Source organism: Balaenoptera physalus, assembly GCF_965194825.1.
Source record: "Balaenoptera physalus genome assembly, chromosome: 14".
Taxonomy (NCBI): Eukaryota; Metazoa; Chordata; class Mammalia; order Artiodactyla; family Balaenopteridae; genus Balaenoptera; species Balaenoptera physalus.
In genome coordinates, this window is record NC_138893.1 from 14,278,880 (window position 1) to 14,298,793 (window position 19,914).

General features: G+C 49.4%; 1 protein-coding gene across 1 annotated transcript in view; it reads right to left on the reverse strand.

Annotated features, from left to right (window-relative positions):
• The window catches only part of CAPN9 (calpain 9), a gene marked incomplete at its 5' end in the record, with an annotated part of 50,462 nt that overhangs the window by 14,459 nt on the left and 16,089 nt on the right, over positions 1–19,914 (reverse strand). The window contains 7 exon segments of the mRNA XM_082424968.1: positions 582–618; positions 4,151–4,359; positions 4,524–4,681; positions 5,905–6,065; positions 12,603–12,688; positions 14,791–14,874; positions 15,789–15,957. Coding sequence (XP_082281094.1) covers positions 582–618; positions 4,151–4,359; positions 4,524–4,681; positions 5,905–6,065; positions 12,603–12,688; positions 14,791–14,874; positions 15,789–15,957 — 904 coding nt within the window.

Below are 19,914 nucleotides of genomic sequence, written 5' to 3' on the forward strand. Positions count from 1 at the left end.
AAAGCTCAATGTTTTGGGTGTTTCGTCTTCTTCTGTTTTGGGCCCCATTAACAAGCCCCCACTCGGTGCCTGCTACACCTCAGCGCCTCTTAGAAAACTTACAGCCCTGGGACAAGTAGAAAATCAGCCCCCCTCACTCCCACATGCAATGCAGGGAAGAAGTAATGTGTTCCCCCGAGAATCTAGAAAAACAGATCTTTTTGAAAAGAATGTACCTGCCTCTCTTATTTTCTTTCTATCATTTGTTTTTCTTAAATTGGGCACATGTTTAAGATATTTCGCTTCCTCTGGGAACAGCAGCTGCTTCCCAGGGAAAAGAGTAAGTTGGTAGCACAAAAGAAGATCACCTCAAACAGAGCTTTCTAGCAAGCACCTACCTCACTACCATGCCGGGTTCTGTTGGGCCAGGGGAGTTCGGAAGGCACAAGTCGTTCTCCAGGAGGTTAGAGCCAAGGTGCTTATCTACCTGATCGCAGATAGCCATTCCTTGAACTGCAGAGTTTTAAATGACGCTATGGTTAGAGGGACGAGTTCAAGGACGTCACTGAGTCCCACCCTCCAAGGCAACTGAGAAGGCTCACCTCAGGAAGGTCGATGTCTACAGTTCCGTCCATGTCCCTGTGGGGACAGAAAGCACCCGACTCAATGTGGGTTAACTTCCTCCTTAGAACCTGCAGCGCTGAAGGGCCCAGACGCACGGAAGGTTCTGTCCCACTGGAGCCCTCCTTTCTCAGCGACATTCCATCTCACCAGGCTGCAGATCTGTATGTGGCTCTCCCTCCGCCGTCACCACTCAGACTCTGCCCAGCATGAAAATGAGAGGGAGGCGGCTTAGCCATCACCCAAAGGGAACTTGCAAAGCCTGGACCTCCAGAAGTGAAAGAAGCTAAAGCAGCAGTCATTCCCTATTTCCTGGATGCGCTCTGACCAGGGATGTTTATGAAGTGTTACACATTCAGTAGAATAGCAGAACCTCTGAGGTCCCATAAGCAGAGAGGATTTGTGACACGCTCCCCATAAACTCTGTCTCATTGGAGACAGTCATTCAACCTACTGAGGGTTAACTATTCGTGAGGGAATTTTAAAAGATTATAGAGCAAGTTGAGTTGGACCAAAAAGACTGGCCCTGGGGCAGCATCATTTGCCCCTGCCCCTCCTGCAGAAGTAACCCTTGTTCCCACTGGAGGTATGGGAGTCGTGGGTTGTATGCTTATTTTTGGGCAAAGAGGAAAGATAACTGGGAAGATGTTTATTTTGCTGTTCACATCCTTAGGGGAACCTGTAGTGTTTGGAAAGCAGTGACACTGGAGCAGGCTTCAGCTTCTGTTGATACTGAAAACATTCGGAAGAATCTACTCTTTTCAAATTCAAACCTGAAGCACTCCCAAATAAAAACTGCTGGAGGGACTTCCCTGGTGGTCCAGTGGTTAAGAATCCGCCTTCCAATGCAGGGGATGCGGGTTCGATCCCTGGCCAGGGAACTAAGATCCCACATGCTGCAGGGCAACTAAGCCCGTGCGCCACAACTAGAGAAGCCCGCGTACCGCAACGAAGAGCCCACACGCTGCAATGAAAGATCCCACGTGCCGCAACTAAGACCTGATGCAGCCAAATAAATAAATATTAAAACAAACAAAAAACAAAAAACTGCTGGAAGCTCAAAGGGAACAGAAACAGGCAAACACGGGGATGGCACCGGGCAGCCTCCCTCTCCTCCTCTCCCCCTGGGCCACCACAGAGCTATCAGAGCTCTTTTATTGTTCAGAACCCTCTCATGAGAACTAAACCAGTGGAAAGAGCTTAGTGTGGCTCTTCCGTTACTGACTACGGAGCTGATTTTTAGGATCATTATCAGAGCAGGTCGAGTATCTCGTTCAGGGCAAGGGGGAGTACAGAGTTGGCTTTGCCACCTAGAAGCCACCAAAGCCGAGGACTCGGACCTCACCCCACTGATGGGACTGAGAACACGAAGTGCAGGATTGGAACAGCCTGACTTTCTCTCTCTTCCACCCACAAGAGTCACCAATCTGCCTCGATCCAAATGGGGTGCTTTTGCGTGAACAGATGCTGGGATGTTCATCCTCAGGTTGTGCTAGTACGTGGGAGAAGACTGGAGAGCAGCTCTCCAGCACAGTTTTTAAAAATTAGAGACTTTATTGCCTCGATTGAGCTGATGAGAAAGAAACATGACTCTTGCATTGGTTTGGGAAACCCAACCAGACTTTCTAATTGGGAGTGCAGTTGACCCTTGAACAACCTAGGTTTGAACTGCTTGGGTCAAAAGAGGCAGATTTTTTGCAATAAATATAGTACGATGTTTACAATCGTTGGTTGGTTGAACCCACAGGTACAGAACGCGCGTGTGCCGAGCGCTGACTGCAGGACTTGAGTGTGGGAGGGTTTTGGTATCCATGGCGGGTCCTGGAACCGATCCCCTGCAGATAGCGAGGATGACTGTGTTCTCAGCACACACTATCCCACTAGACAACAGGTAAAGCCAGAGCAGACCACGGAGTCACAGCTGTCTCTACCTTGTTATCTCAGGTTGATCCTTTGTTGGGGATTGATCTGACTTAAATACAGAATTCCTAGATCTTGCCATTCTCTTGTGATCCCTCGAAATGGATTCTTGTATCTTGAACCCCTTTTTTCCTCTGCCACAGAACAAAAAATTGCTAACAGGCAGTAATGGGAAATTTTTTCCATAGAAGTACCTGATACAAAATAATTTTGCTAAGACACAGAAAAGGAGAGGTGGCAGAATGTCAGGGATATAGAATGGCAGTCATACTGGTGTGGTGTAAGCGCCAGGCAGTTAGCTTTCTTGATTGTAATGTAAGTGCCTGACATTAAGCTTTTTTTAAAATAATTAATTAATTAATTTTTTGGCTGCATTGGGTCTTCGTTGCTGCACGTGGGCTTTCTCTAGTTGCGGCGAGCGGGGGCTACTCTTTGTTGCGGTGCGTGGGCTTCTCATTGCGGTGGCTTCTTTTGTTGCAGAGCACGGGCTCTAGGCACGCGGGCTTCAATAGTTGTGGCATGTGGGCCCAGTAGTTGTGGCTCACGGGCTCTAGAGCACAGGCTCAGTAGTTGTGGCGCATGGGCTTAGTTGCTCCGTGGCATGTGGGATCTTCCCAGACCAGGGCTTGAACCTGTGTCCCCTGCATTGGCAGGCGGATTCTTAACCACTGCACCACTGGGGAAGCCCCTGACATTAAGCTTTCGATTGCCGGGGCAGCTGCTTCAAAGACATCCATCTGGAATAAACACATTGCCAGCTTCACAGCTGGCCAAAGAGCCAGTGCCCCACTCTGGAGTTCCCTGTTTTTAGAAAACTCTGGTAGACCAGATAACTGACTGGCCACTTGCCTTTCCCTTCCCCTGCTTTAATTCCAGCTCTTATGTTTCAAACTCACCAAGGGTGAACCTACGAAATCTAGGCACCCCACCCTTGACCTCAATAAAAGCAGACCCTGGGGTCCTCTCCCCTACCCCCTGCCCCTGTGTGGCCCTGGGAGGGCCAGGTACCCTCCAGGACCAGTGAATAATACATTTATTTTTCAAAGTTCCCTGACGGCTATTGCTGAGGTGTCTTGCAGTCATAATAAGAACCACAAGGGCTGGTCCAGCCACAACATTGGCTCTGGTTGGGGAAATGTCTGCGGGGGTCTCGCCTCAAATAGTACAGGTCCAGGCTGTGCCTCAGGCATTCAGCCCATAGCATCACATCAATAGGATGAGACCAGCTCAAAACAACTTGCTAACATTTATTTAAACTGGAGCTGAAGGAAAGTGACATTCTTCAAACTTGCAAGAGCCATGCCTTCATCGTGCACAGAAATGAGTTTCTCATCCCTCAATGTGGCTCCCATTCCAGGAGCTTCTTGGTTAAATGGTCTGGAAAATGAAGGGCTCCAGCCAGGAGGGTCTTGTGAGCGTGCTTCTGGGAGCATTTGGGGGAAGCAATTTTTTAACGGTTTGTTTGAGGGAGGGGAGGAGCGGGACTAAAATGGACATGCATCTTGCTTTGCAAATGGATAAGGAACCCCCCCTGCTTGGGTTCCCAGGGAGGTCATAGGAAAGGGAAGAATGGTGACTTCTCTGGAAATGAACCACAAGATGGAGAGGGATTCTTGAACCTGTGACTCACCGAGTAATGGCTTTCTTCTCCAAGAAGATCCGCAGGCAGAAATCGGCTGCCTGATGGGGCTCGAAAGTGCTGGGAATCACAGTGTACGCCCCAGGGGGCAGCGAGAACCGGTCAGAGACTTCTCTCAGGTTGATGGACGTCTTGCTTCTGGCCTGGGAGGCGTGGTGTCTGAAGAAGTCTTTGTTCAGGTGTCCGTCTTGGCCGGGGCACTGCAGTGAGGAGTAAGGGGGTGGTTTCTCTAGGGAGGGCTGTTGGTCCTGGCTGTTTGGACACAGTGTGGGGACAGGCCATTGAACCTCAGGCGTGAAGCCAAGGAGGAACGGAGTGTAGAACTCAGATGGTGACTCTGAGGAGAAGAATGGCCCCCACCCACCTGGTAAATGGCATAACCGATGGTCAGCATGCTGGCACCAAACCTCTTGAGTTTTCTTCGATCTTTCTGCATCAGGGCTACAAGGAAAGTACATTTCTCCTGCCCCTCATCTTTCTCAGTCAGGGACAATTTTATTTGTGGATTGGTCCAAAAGGTATCTGCCATTTGAAAGAGGAAGATTATTTTCCCTTCCTTAAAAAAAAACAAACAAGAACAACAAAAAACACAAAGCAGGCACTTCCCTGGTGGTCCAGTGGTTAAGCATCCGCCTTCCAATGCAGGGGACTCGGGTTCGATCCCTGGTTGGGGAGCCAAGATCCCACATGCCGCGGAGCATCTAAGCCCATGTGCTGCAAACTACTGAGCCTGCACGCCACAACTAGAGAGAAGCCCACGCGCCACAGCTAAGACCTGACGCAACCAAATAAATAAATGTAGAAAAAAACCCCACAAAGGACGCATACACACACAGGCACCCCTACCACATCCTCCCAAACCTGAGAAAACAGTTTTTCCCTTTCTGTCCTGACCTCCTCTTGCCCTCCTTTCTGTAATCTCCTGTGAGAACGCAGTGTCCCCTCTTCCATTTCCACCCTCCTTCCAACCACTTCCCACACAGCTTTTTAAAGACATTCTTCTGGGGCTAGTCGGCTACAGTGTGCACCATCTTATTTTTCCACTTGGCGTTTAAAGGAGAGTGCAGTGCCCTTGTGGTCGTCCCCCAGCATCCGCTTAGTGGTTGCACAATTTGAACAGAATGGACCTCACCCCCAGCTCCAAGGGTGAGTGCTGAGTAATCTGCGCTAGTCCCTCTTGCCACGGAGAATTGGAACAAAGCCCATCAGCCGTAGCATTCACCAGGCAATCTCAGCAGCTCCCAATTAGAGGGACGTTGAGGCCTTTTGCGGAATGACCATTAGGAGCTCTTGCCGTGCGTGTGAGTGAGAGGCCAGGATACTGCTGGCAGCCCTCCTGTGACTATAAAGAAAACCAGACAGAGGAAGAAGTCAACAGAGGGAAGAGGGCAGGACAGAGGATCGCAAACAAACGGGCAGATAGAACCAGGCCTGATGCCCTCCGTCTCCTCTGAACTTTCCAATTACGGAGGACGATACATCCTTTTTATTGATAAACCAGTGTGAGCTGTGCTTTCTATTACTTATAACAGAAAATAACTTAAGTGGTAAAACATGGGCGTTTCCCTGCGCAATTCTTAACTAACTTCCTGTTCAATCTTTGTAGCCCTCTTTTCCTGGTCACCCTTGAAATCCTGCTGTCAACCTTTACTCTTTCCCGAGGGTCCTGGCCCTGACCCACCAATGTCCAGCAAGTGGACTGGACACCTGGGAATGACAGAGAGAGTGACAGGTGGGCTACCCACCCAAGAAGCTGCGGCAGCCGCCAGCTGTGGCGCCCCGCACCCAGCTTCCCTGAGGGACCGCCACCTCCCACTTGGGGACAGTATCCCCCTCCAGGGCGTCAGGAGTGAGGTTGCAGACCTCTACTTTGTCAAAGTGGGCCTGGAAGTCTCCGAATGCCATCCTGCCACCAAGGGGAGATGCAGCACGTGGCGGGTGATGGTTGTGACGTGGTCTATCCGTTCGTTCACTCACCTAACAAACAGCTACAAGGGCCGGCTGCTTCCTCAAGGAGCAGGGAGACCTCAGGTGTGAGAAGATGGAAAATGCACACCAAAAAGTAGAGGAGAAAAAAGTTCAAACAGACAAAAATACAGGTTGATTATGTGTAAGTGCTGCAAGGAAGTTAGACTAAGGTGAGGGGTGAGACTGCAGGCCTGGGGCTATTTTAAACAGGGAGGTCTCTCTGATCAGGTGTGGAGGCCTGAGGCATGGGGGACGGGAAAGGTGGCTCTCTGTGAGCTCCAGGCAGGTAGGGAGCAAGGTCCTGACACAGATACCTTCCTCATGTGCTCATGGAACACCAGGAAGGCCAATGAGGTGGCCCACGGTGTCAGCAAATGATAAGATCCAAAGATAACGGTGGGTCAGGTTGGTCACCATAAGGCTTTTGACTCGGACAAGATGGAGAGCCCCTGGAAGGTGTTACACGGAGGAGGGATGGGACCCGGGGCTGCTGTGTTGAGAACAGACTTCAGGGGCACAGATGCCACCAGCTAGGAAGTTAGTGCCATCGTCCAGGGAAGAGATGAGGGTGGTCGGTCCAGGCTGGTAGGAGGGTGGTGAGCGGGGATCAGATTTGAGACACATTCTGAAGGTAGATCTTACAGGACCTGCTGACGGACTGGATGTGGGGAAGGAGAGAAGGAGAGGAATCAAGGTTTTGGTTTGAGCAACTGGAAGGAGAGAAACGGGGCGGGTGTTGAAGCAAGTTTGGGAGATGTTAACCGAGCTGTCGATTAGACGTTCAAGGGGAGATTTAGCGGGCAGGTGAGTATGCGGGTCTGGAATTCCGGGGAAAGGAATTGGGAGTTATCAGTGTGAAGACAGTCTTCAAACTCCTGAGACAGGATGAGATGCCCTAAATACGGGGAGCAGATAACGAGGAGGGGGTCCATGGACTGAGCCCTGGAGCCCTTCAATGCTAACAGGTTAGGGGGTTGGGGAGGGACCGGGACGGAACACTGAGAAGGAGCCCAGGTAGAACCTGGGATCCAGGGAGCACCGTGGCAACTATGTCAAATGCTGCTGACGGATCAAGTCGATCAGATTCAGCAAAGTGAGAGTCCGGGGTGTCCTTGGCAAGGGCAGGTTCAGCGGATGGTGGAGCCCATGCCACAGTTGAGGGTCGTCAGGATAGGGAGGGTGGAGAGGAACTGGTGAGTTTTGTGTAGCGAAGAGGAGAGAAAAGGCTTGGTGGTTTCAGTGGGTCAGGAGAAACTTTTTTCCTTTGAAGTAGGCGAAATGATAGCACTGTATTGAGAATGAAAATGATTCAGTGACAGAGAGGAGTTCATAAATGAGAGAGGGGAAAGTTTTGGGAGTATGTCCTGGGAGGAGGGGAGGTGAAAGATAAAAGTGGAAAGAGATTGGAAAGGCTTTAATGTCAAGGTTCCCAGAGGAAAGGCTCCAGATTCAGAGTGCTGACGGTTTTAATGCCACGCACTGCCCGGGCCAGTTTCAGCCCCAGGTGTCGGGCGCAGCTCCTTTTGGAAAGGCAGTCGTGGTGCAGGGCTGGACCGTGGGCCGTGCACAGGGCACTCCCTTTGCTGGGTCTCTCCCTGTGGGTTTCCTCATTTCCTCTGCCCTGTTTCTCCTTCCTTCTGGGCCTGACTTTCCTTCCACTAGCTTGACTTCAGGTAGCCTCTCAAACTCTGTTCCCACCTCCTGCTCCTATTTGGCAATTCGTGGGAGAATCCGAATTCCAGACCTCACCTTTCTTCTGGTTTGCTCTTTTCATGTAACTCATCAACCCTGTACAGTACTCAAAATTCAAGGTCCATGTGTGTCTAATGTCCAATTCAACAGCTTGTCAATCTCTCAAACACCCTGTATGTTTCCCACAAACTTCTTCTACTTATGAACTCATGGTTCCTGAGACAGATGGCTAGCAGGGCACCAAGCTCATTCACCAGGCGGGGCCTTCCAGATAGCGGAGGATGAAAATGGTGGTGTGTCTTAATTCTGGGTCAAGGCTTTTAGGAATTGGGGATATCTTCTCCAAAGGTTTTTTTTTTTTTTTTCCTCTTCTGCTGGCTTCCTGCAGGTGACTGTGTCACTCCAGGGGATGGTAGAGCCACACAAAGGATGGAGCTTGAGTCCCTAATCGTTGCATGGAGAGAGCCGCCCACAGAATAGGAATGTCTTCCTGGACGGTTACAATGAGTGAGAAATACACTTGATTGCGTTTGAGTCTATACATTTTGAGTCTATTTGTTACAGCAGCTGGTGCTACCTGGAGTCACTGGAAGTGTGGAACCACCGTAACGGAATCTAAAGTACGTGAGGCCAGCTTAGCAGCTGGGCCAGAGGATGCAAGGGAACACTGGAGCTGGAAAATAGATATCCATGTTATTAAGGGCAAAAACACTTGCCACAGTTGTTGTCTGTAAAATATGTAAATATACTGAAGCCAGAACAAATGCCCACTGACGCTGCGCTCGAGGGGAAAAGAAGGGAAGAAACTGGAATATTAATTACTGTGTGCTAGCTTTTGCATGTTGTATTTAATAAAGTGTTATAAAAAAAAGAGATGAGTTCAGGCTAGAATGGACTGATTTGAGCACGTGAAAGGGAAGAGAGCTAGAATTCCAGAAATTGTGGCCTTGGGACCTCTCTGGTGGTCCAGTGGCTAAGAATCCACCTTCCATTTTTTTCGGGCAAATATTGATTCTGCTAAAGACCACTAGGTGTCCTCTATTGGTTGTATTACTTCAGAGTTCTATATTCTGAAACACCAAAACTGTCTTCTTTGAAATTATTCATTTATACTCTCTTAGAATCACCTAATTGCTTGGCTATCTATGTCTAGATAAACTAGACGACAATGAATATTCATTTATGTAAAGATTATTTCTCTTTATCTATACTTTCTCCTCAGGTTAAAGAAAGAGTTTGTTAAGTTCATTCTCTAAAAAATCATTTTTATTCCCAGGGAATTGTTTTCAATATTATACTGTGTGGTTTTTTAAGATGGTATTTTAACAGACACCCTGAAGTTCTAATGTACGGTGTAATGAGTTCTATTTGGACAGGCAGTATTATTAAGTCAAGACAATTAAAAAGAGATTGACAAAGTATGTGTGGGTGTATGTGTGTGTGTGTGTGTGTTAGGGGTAAGATATATAATTTTATGAATGCTTTTTGGTTAGTGCATTGCAGCAGATCTATATAATCCTGATGCTTTTGACATGGAGATGTCCGTTTAACGCTAAAATATAAGATCAAATTTGGAAAAAAAAAAAAAAGAATCCGCCTTCCAACGCAGGGGAAGCAGGTTTGATCCCTGGCTGGGGAACTACGATTCCACGTGCCACGGGGCAACTAAGCCCATGTGCCACAGAAGAGCCCGCGTGCCACAATGAAAGATCCCTCATGCTGCAATTAAGACCCGATGCAGCCAAAAATAAAAAGACTTAAAAAGTATGTATTTCTTAAAAAAAAAAAAAAAAGAATTTGTGGTCTTGCAGGGCTGGATGCACCAACTCTTTCTGGACCCGACGGGAAGAAATAAGATTGAAAAAAGCCTCCAGAGATGAAGGCCCATTAAAGTTTTCAGTTAAACAGAGATTCAGCCCTGTGGAAAGTCCAGGTTAGGAATGTTTCCTTCCCACTTAAGTCTGTATTTTTAGATGCTCTCAGGTAGAAGCTTTCAAGGGTCCCTGTGACCAAGCTGGGCACGGCGGGAGTGTACCTGTGAGCGTCAGGGCTGCTTGTCTTCGAATTCACATGCAAGCGGGGATGATGGCGTGCTCAGAGGAAGGAGGTTGGGCCGGAGACCAGAGGCTCAGCCCCATGTTTTCTGGATCGCACTAACTCCCCTGGGCCTCTTAAACCTGTAGATACGGTGAGTCCCCCAAACGTGACATTACATTCTCTGCCAACCTGGGTTTTGAGACAAATGGATTTGATTTGCCAATAAAATAAAAGATAATAGAAGAGAAAAAGCAGCGTTTCTTACACCTAAGGGCACTGAGACACGCTCCACACCTGTGATGGAGTTAATACGGAGAGGAAAACAGAGACAAACACCGTACCAGAACTCCCCATCGTCCAGAGCAGCGTGACACAGGCGCTTTTGCTCGGCTGGGCCAACGGAATGCCGCTCAGAAGAACCAGGGGTGAACAAAGCCAGCGTTAGGTACAAGGTCGCGGACAGCAGTGGGAATGACACTGGCCTTGGGGTGGGACCTGCCCCTCCCTAGGAACCAGGGTCCACGTTATGTGGGGAATTGATCCTGATCGGGGGCCCTGGAAATGTGCCGGGGGGTGGAGAGGCTGGTGGGAAAGTACATCTCCAAGCGCAGCTGATGCAAAAAGTCCCTCAGGACCACTGGACCCTCCTCCACGGAAGAGTCTCCTGGGGCCGTCACAGGGAGTTGAACATGAACAGGGCGGCAGAAGGGGCCCAACGAGAAGCCACAGCGGGCTGAGACGTGGGGCCTGGGACACTCCCTCCACCTCTCCCCTTGGTCTACAAGCTGACGCCTTGAAGAGTGGTGACGATACCTCACGTTCACCCGGGCTTGACATTAAACATACCAAGTAGCTTCTTTTTTAAAAATAATTAATTAATTAATTAATTAATTTATGGCTGTGTTGGGTCTTCGTTTCTGTGCGAGGGCTTTCTCTAGTTGTGGCGAGCGGGGGCCACTCTTCATCGCGGTGCGCGGGCCTCTCACTATCGCGGCCTCTCTTGTTGCGGAGCACAGGCTCCAGACGCGCAGGCTCAGTAGTTGTGGCTCACGGGCCCAGCTGCTCCGTGGCATGTGGGATCTTCCCGGACTAGGGCTCGAACCCGTGTCCCCTGCGTTGGCAGGCAGATTCTCAACCACTGCGCCACCAGGGAAGCCCCCAAGTAGCTTCTTTACAAGACCGCGCTAGGAGGCCAGGTGAGCTTCTGCCAGGTAGACGAGCCCGCCTATGGGCAAGAAGGCTCAGGTGCACAGCGCCCATTGTCCTGCAGACTCAGGAGTTCCACCTCCAGGTCCACGGAGTTTCTGTGACCCCCATGACCACCTCTAAATAGTTCAAACTGAGTCACCACCACTGCGGTGCTGTAAGTGGTGTGTCTACCTCACCTACACCCTGTAGACCTTGGATGTAGGTCTTGGATGGAGGCGGGGAGGCCTCAGAACAATTCTCCAGTCCGGGGAAGAGCAGTACCCAGGGCCAATATCTTTTAAGTGGTCCTCCCTAGACACCTTGTGGGCCTGGGGGAGTAAGCAGCCCTTTCAGCCCTGTTCTCACAGCAGGCAGGGTCAGGGTCAGGGTCAGGGATCGGCTTGTGGACCAGCCCCCCATCACCCCGAGGCTGAGTGGGAGAGAAAGCAAGCTTGTGTCCAGCCTCGAGCCAGGGAAAATGCGCTTCCTTTATTTCTCCCTCTGCGTGTTTCCCAGGAGGGGGAAAAAGGGTTCGGCCCTTTTACACACCGCATTCCCTGAACGGAGAGACTCAAAATCTATTCACCTTAGGAAGCAGTCTCATTAATGTGGGTTTATCTCTTTCTCTCCATTTCCAGCTGGAGAGGGAGGCTGATCTCTTCCCTCCTTTGATGGGTCTGAGGAGACAGAAGCCCAGCGGACGGCAGGGATGGTGGCACAAGCCCAGCGATGGGGCTGACAGGCAGGCCGGGAGTCTGCTTAATGAAGCCCCCAGCACACCGACGGGCGGGGTGGGGGGGTGCCTCTGTGGGAGCCGAGGACAAACACCGCTCAGTTTTACTGAAGCTCTAGACTCGCTACCAGGCTCCCTGAAGCCCCCCAAGCCGTGGGTGGGCAGGAGTGGGGACGGGTTAGGGGGCCCTGCCTGAGCCAGAACACCCCCCATCCCAGTCACCTAGGCTGTTTCCCGGGGAACGAGGAGGGGACACATACAGGACAGGCAGCCCTTTCTTTATCATCGGGGGCCGTATAAACAGCCCAGGTGGCTGCTCTGTGACGGGTGAATTTCCCGCTCCACTTCCTCTGTGTCGCTGGGGGCCACCGGGCCTCTGGCCAATGGTCAGTGACCACGGGAGAGAACACTTTAGCGACCTGCTTGGCAATGTTTCAGGGATTCTCACACCTGAAGTACTCATTGCCACCCCACCTGCACCCAATACACACACACATACACACACACACAGGAGCTCTTCATCACTGGGATGAAGCCTTCACCATATCATGTGATATAAAGTTCCCATGGGAGGTAATACAGTCACTGACATAATACAATTATGTGAAAGGTAAAGGGCACCGTGAGTCTTCAAGTTTGAGGGCATGGAGGGCCCGAGGGCAGAAGTAAGGTCCAGAGCGGGACAGGACCCTCCCTGAACAGGAGCCAGGAGAGAACCGTAGTCAGGCTGCTCCCTCATCACATGTGCACAAGCCAGCCCTGGCCTCGTGCCCCGTGAGCTGTAGGAAGGTGGGGATCGGTCAGAAGGATGGGGCGGGGACTGACCTGTCACTCCAGGACCCGGTCCACTCAACTTGGCCCCAAGGGTTCCGGACTCTGATGAGCTCTATTTTCTGGCCTCGGAAGTTTACCTAAAAGGGAAATGTGAGAATGCTAAATCCATCTGTGAGCTCCAGGGTGGGTTCGCTCCGGCTGAGGCTGGCTTTTCTGAAAGCCTGTTGACACCCTAAGGACATGTCAAAACTCATCAGTTGTTAACTAGCTCTCAAAATTTCCTAATTCCTATTGAACACGATGTTATATTAATCACCCCAGAAGGGTGATGTCGCATCTGGGAAACAAAGTGGAATTGTAATTAACAAGAAGTGAGTCCACAGGAATCTTCAAACGGGTGAGTTTTCTCTCTAGACTGGAACCCCCCAGAGGCAGAGGCCAAGTCTTATTTATCGTGTATCTTCAGCATCCGGCAGTCAGTGGGTCTAACACTGAGTTTTCTTCACCCTTAGCATCTGACTCCCAGATGATCAGAATATAAGCCCATGCTGGGAGTTGAAACAACCGCAATAAACAAAAACCCACTTCTAAAAGTCTTCTAAATCCGATCTTCTCCCCCTTTCAGGTGTCACATGAGAGTCTCTGCTGCCACACTGAGAGCCCTTGAGCCAGTACAGAAAGAGGACTCAGCCCTCAGGCTCTGCCCAGAGCAGGAAAGAGCGCCAATGCATAGAGAGTTTCTGGGGGTGGAAGGGTGAGAGTAAAAGACTTCGATTCAACAATGATCCAGGAATTTCAGTTCTCAGAACGCTTATCCTCATACCTTTGGCATCAATTTTCTCTTTTTACGTGCAAAATAATTTAAGTATGACCTCTCCAGAGTCCAAGTTCGCTATGAAAGAGGTTCATTCATTGAAATGTGTGGGGAGGTGAATTCCTTACAGGTAGAGAGGAAGCAAATGCAATTGAACAGAGTGTCATACGATGGGAAGGTTTCTGCCATCGCTGGGAATAACATTTAGAAGATCTGACGTCAGGAATCACAGGCCTGCTCAAGTGAGTGGCAGGAAGGCATGTGTGGACAGGGAGGGGGGCGGAGAAAGCCAACTCTCCAAACAGTCCAGCTGCACCTCCCGCTTGGGCACGCTGCTCACGCCGCCCGCTGGGGGGCAGGGACAGGCTCCCTCTGCACCCCGTGTGCTCCCCACTCATTTGGAGCACGTCAGCCACTGGAGGAGACCGGAGGCGCCCGGGTCCCCTACCGACTGGGTTTGAGATTCACCCAAGGGGGGCCACGGAGGGAAACCCTTTGGACTTCACTGAACTTGACCCTGCAAGGGTGCCCCCCTCTGCTTCTCATCTCACTTTCTCCCCTCCTCTTTCCCGTGCACTCCTCCAAACAAAGCACTCACCGGAAGTCACAGTGGTACCATGTAGGGGTCTGGGTGCCCCCTCTTCCCCGCCCCGGGGATTAGTTCCACCCTGAACTACAGCTGCAGAGAATAGGACTTGTGCTGGTTAATTTTATGCGTCAACTTGACTGGACCATGGCGTGCCTAGATGTTTGGTTATGCATTATTCTGGGTGTGTCTGTGAGGGTGTTTCTGGATGAGATGAGCTTCTGAACTGGTAGACTGAGTACAGCAGATGGCCTTCCCCATTGTACGTGGGCCCCATCTCATCAGCTGAAGGTCCAAAAAGAACAAAAAGACAAAGGAAGGGAGAATGTGCCCTCTCTGCCTGACTGCCGAGCTGGGACTTTGGTCCTTTTCTGCTCTTGGGCTGGGACTTACTGGTTCTCCTGGTTCTTAGGCTCTTGGGTTTGGACTGGACCTACACCACTGGCTCCAGCTTGTGGATAGCAGGGCTTCTCAGCCTCTATAACCAGGTGAGCAATTCCGACTACAAAGTCTCTTCATATACAGATTTAGCCTATGGGTGCTGTTTCTCTGGGGAACCCTGACTATGACAGGACTGATGTAGAATCAGGGAAGAAAAGAACAGAAAAAACAAAGACCAGGGTCTCGCAGCTGCTGACCAAGTTTATACTGTGCCGGCCTCACAGGTCTCTCTCTCTCTCTCTCTCTCTCTCTCCTGTTTGCTGTTTTGAATTCCAGCCTTTCTTCTTTGGATGAGACATCCTCTGTCATGTCCGAAAGTGCAGTTTAAACTGCAATGCGCTATATAGGTTTACGAAGTCTGTCCCCATACCCTGTCAACAGGGGTCCCTGTCGCCTACCTGGTCAATGCCCGTCACTGTGTAGGCATGACCCCTAATGAGACCAGAAGGTGTCCGGGCTTCAGATTCTGCAGCATTTCTGATCTAAAACAAAAAAGGAGCAGTATCTACGTCAAACCTTCCCCAGCCGGCCAGACACAGCTCCGTGTCTGGCTCAGTCCCTCCTGCCCCCTCAGGTGAGGGCCCTGTGAGTGGGCATATAAAATGGGTACACGGGAGCCCCCCTAAGTGGTTAGCAGTGACATACAGCAATTCCCAGCCTCTTCCCAGGGTGGAGGTCCCTCATTCTCTGCTTGGACTTCACCGAAGAGTTTACATTCTTGCCCCCAAACAGAAAAACTTGACCTTTCCCACCATGTAGCAATAGCAAGGAACAGACGCCAAAGAGGCAGTAAGAAGCATAAAACCATATGACATGCAATTCTATGTCACAAACTTGAAAAAGTAGAGGAAATTTACTAGCAAAGGATAAATTCCCCAGGTTAATCCAAGAGGAAATAGAAAAGTTGAATAGGCTTCAAAAAATAGATGAGGTAAAATTACATGCATGTGTTTGTATGCATAAAGAAATTAGAAAAAATGCTGTTCTGTTTCTATCCACGGGTATATTTTTTCATGATCCATGAAGTGAAAGAGACAAGTTTCAGGAAAGTGTATAGTAAGATTCCATTCAGTAAACACCGCCCCCGAGTCTGTGCATATACGCGCGTGCCTGTTGCACGAGCGAGGACAGAGGCGTGACGGGCACCCGACAGGCGTCCCAGCGTGGACGGGGGAGGGAGACAGAGTTTTGCCCTGTCCATCATCTCAAGATTCTTCCACCTGATACAGCAAGGGCGTCTTACCTCTGCAACTCGAAAACCATTAAACACAAACGTTTGTTTTAATTAAAATAAATAAGCATTTCCCCCGCCCCCCTGCAAGGTATGCCTCTTCCGTGGGCAGCTCGGCATCTGAGCCTAGAACAGTGCCTGGGATGCAGCCAGCTAGCGACTTACGTCAATGGAGCAGCCCACCAGAGAGCCCCTCTTCAAGGCCTTGTCTAGAATCTCATAGAAGTTCCCGGGAGCCTCCTTGGTTGTGAAGGTCTCTGCCACACCCCCGGTGAAGTCCTCCATGGCCTCGATGGCGCTGCCCCCCTTCAGAGCCTCGTAGCTCCCGTTCAGCCTGTGAGGGCGGCAAGAAAGCCTGGCAACGGCTGCAGGGAACAAGGACCACCACCAGGTGGCGCCCCTCAGCCAGAGTTTTTCTACCTTTTCTAACCGAGAACCACCTCCCGGGGCTCGCCCAGGCTGGGGATGTGGAAGAAGGTGGGAAGCAGGGATGGGGTTTACTTGGAGCTCTGAGGAAACCAGAGATGCTGAGAACTCTGTGAGAGAGGCAGTGGGTGTGGTGGTAAGGAGACAGGCGGGGACCTGGGACCCTTGGCTGCGACCTGGGACCCTTGGCTGCTGGGCTGCCGTGCTGGCACCTGGACACACCTCTCCTTGAGTAACAAAATACAAAGAAACTGTATGGGGCTAAAAATAACCACGTGCATGCACAGATGAGACAAATTCTGGACAAAAGAGACCAAGAGAAATACCTAACTGCCACTTTTGAAGAGCCGCGAGCAAAAGCAGGGTACTGCGCACGCCCCCTGCACGCGACACCACCTAAGAGGTGGGCAAAACACCTAAGCCACCCCTCCGGCCCGACCCCTGGACGCACCGCTACCCTCACCCCGTATAAGGAACAAGCTCCCGCCCCATCCCCCCAGGGAAAAGCAAGCAAGGGGGCATGTTGCTTGTTCTCACCCCCCCCTGCTGCAGCAGGGGCCCCCTAAAGCCTTACCTGACTTTCCTGTCTGGCCTCTGACCAATTTCTGTTGATTAAGGAGGCCAAGAACCCTGGTCCCTGACAGACTGCAGGTCCAAGTGCCAGTTCCCCCACTTACAAGCTGAGGGATGCTGGACCAACTCACTCAGCGCTTCAGTTTCCCAATTTTCGAAATGCGGTTGCACTCTTCTTCCTAGGGCTGCTGTGAGGTTTAAATGAGCCTCCTTCTCTCGCCTCACGTGGAATGGGGCCTGAGCATGAAGCTGTTAGTTGTATGAGACCGAGAGGGAGATGGAGGCGTTTCTCTTGCTTTCTGGACCCATGTAGTCCCAGCCGCTTTTCTCTCTTCAGTTCTTTGATTAATACGGTTGTACATTAACATCTTACATCGGTGTGGTGCATTTGTTACAGTGACTGAACCAGTACGTCATTGTTACTAAAGTTCATACCATATTCACACTTCCTTAGTTTTCACCTAACGTGCTTCTTCTGTTGGAAGATCCCATGCGGGATCCCACATCATCACACTTAGTCAAGTCACCTTAGGCTCCTCTGGCCCGTGACAGTTGCTCAGGCTGTCCTTGTTTTTGATGACCTGGACAGTTTTGAGGCACTGCCGGTGTTCTGTAGAATGTTCCTCAGTTGGGATCTGTCTGCTGGTTTTCTCATGCGTAGACTGGGGTGACAGGTTTGGGGGAAGAAGACCACTGGGGTGAAGTACCGTTCTCATCACGTCGTATCGAGCATACATCGTGTCTTCATGACTTGTCACTGTTGATGTCGCCTTGATCACGGGCTGAGGTTTCCTGTCTGTCGTGTTTCTCCTCTGTGAACTTACTCTCCCCCCACCCCCCATTACTGTCCTCTTCGGAAGGACTTAGGAGTGGGCGTCATGCTCTACCTTCTTGAGGGCAGAGAGTCTACATAAGTTCCCCGGAATTCTTCTATGTGGCAGATTTGTCTCTTCTCCCCCATTTATTTATTCAATGATTTATTTACATTAGTATGGACTCATGAATATTAATTTTATACTTTGATTTATAATCCAATACCATTTTACTTATTTTGTTGCTCTAATTGTTCCAGCTTTGGCTACTTTCGGCTCCTTCAGTTGGCTCCTGTGTCCCTTTGACATAACTCCATCAGTGTGTGTGTGTGTGTGTGTACGTTTAAAGCATACACACACACATTCACTTCCTGACACTGCAAGATACTCTAGGCTCATCTTCTGTATTTCTTGCCCCAGTTCTACAATCAACCTTATCTCCAAGGAGCCCTGGTTCCTTTGATTGGAGAATGGTGTTAGAAACCAAGACCTGAGAAGAAGGAGTGCTTGTTGCTATGGGATTGTCATTGCTTCTAGGCCCTCTCAGTTGATAAACAAGGAAATAATACCTGTGTACTAACCCATGAGTGACACATATACTCATCAATGTGTAACCATCTCTATTCGACTAAACCTGAGTTCATACTGATGTCCCCAACTCTGACCCACTACCACTTATATCATTCTAGCCTCCTCCACCAGGCTTCTTTGTAACCTCTCACTCCAACAATGAGAAACCTGGCTTCCACCATCTGCCACCCATTTACTTAATTGTTCAATCAGTAGATATGTATAATCGTATCAGAACTGTTGTCCTGTACCCCATGAGAAACAACTTTACCAGCTAGTGTACAGTGCTTGTGTACAATCTCTCTGTCATTCTTTCTTTCTTTCTTTTTTTTTTTGCCACGTGGCATGTGGGATCTTAGTTCCCCGACCAGGGATGGAACCCTCGCCCCCTGTATTAGGAAGCACAGAGTCTTAACTACTGGACCACCAGGGAAGTCCCAATCTCTCTGGCTTTCAATCTCACAGATTGCACTCATTTCCAGAGTTACTTAGGTCAGCGCCTTTCTCGCCTACACCTTCAATGAGTTTGTTTCATAGATTTGTAATACTATTAGATTGTTTTGTCACAGGCTGCTTTTCATACTGGGATTCCTTTATCCTCCTAGATGATTTTTAAGTTCATATATATTAAGGTTCACTCTTTGTGCTGTAAAGTTCTGTGGGTCTGATAAATGCATGGTGTCATATATTCACCATTGCAGTATCATACAGAATAGTTTCATTGCCCTAAAAAAACCCTCTGTGCTCTACATATTCATCTTTCCTTCCCTCCTTCCTTCCCCTCAAAGCCCCAACAACCACTGATCTTTTTTTTTATGTCTGAAACATTCCTTTATTACAGTTATTCTTCTTATTGCCTTGTTCCAACTACAAATAAGCTTTCCTCTAGCCAAATTCTCCTTTTTTTTTTTAACATCTTTATTGGAGTATAATTGCTTTACAATGGTGTGTTAGTTTCTGCTGTATAACAGAGTGAGTCAGCTATACGTATACATATATCCCCATATCTACCCCCTCTTGCGTCTCCCTCCTTCCCACCCTCCCTATCCCACTCCTCTAGGTGGTCACAAAGCACCGAGCTGATCTCCCTGTGCCACGCGGCTGCTTCCCACTAGCTAACTATTTCACATTTGGTAGTGTATATATGTCCATGCCACTCTCTCACTTTGTCACAGATTACCCTTCCCCCTCCCCATGTCCTCAAATCCATTCTCTACATCTGCGTCTTTATTCCTGTCCTGCCCCTAGGTTCATCACAACCTTTTTTTTTTTTTTTTAGATTCCATATATATGTGTTAGCATACAGTATTTGTTTTTCTTTCTGACTTACTTCACTCTATATGACAGACTCTAGGTCCATCCACCTCACTACAAATAACTCAATTTCGTTTCTTTTTATGGTTGAGTAATATTCCATTGTATATATGTGCCACATCTTCTTTATCCATTCATCTGTCCATGGACACTTAGGTTGCTTCCATGTCCTGGCTATTGTAAATAGTGCTGCAATGGACATTGTGGTACATGACTCTTTTTGAATTATGGTTTTCTCAGGGTATATGCCCAGTAGTGGGATTGCTGGGTTGTATGGTAGTTCTATTTTTAGTTTATTGAGGAACCTTCATACTGTTCTCCATAGAGGCTGTATCAATTTACATTCCCACCAACAGTGCAAGAGGGTTCCCTTTTCTCTACACCCTCCCCAGCATTTATTGTTTGTAGATTTTTTCATGATGGCCATTCTGACCGGTATGAGGTCAGTATAGTTATTTTCACAATGTTGATTCTTCCAATCCAAGAACATGGTATATCTCTCTATCTGTTTGAATCATCTTTAATTTCTTTCATCAGTGTCTTACAGTTTTCTGCATACAGGTCTTTTGTCTCCTTAGGTAGGTTTATTCCTACGT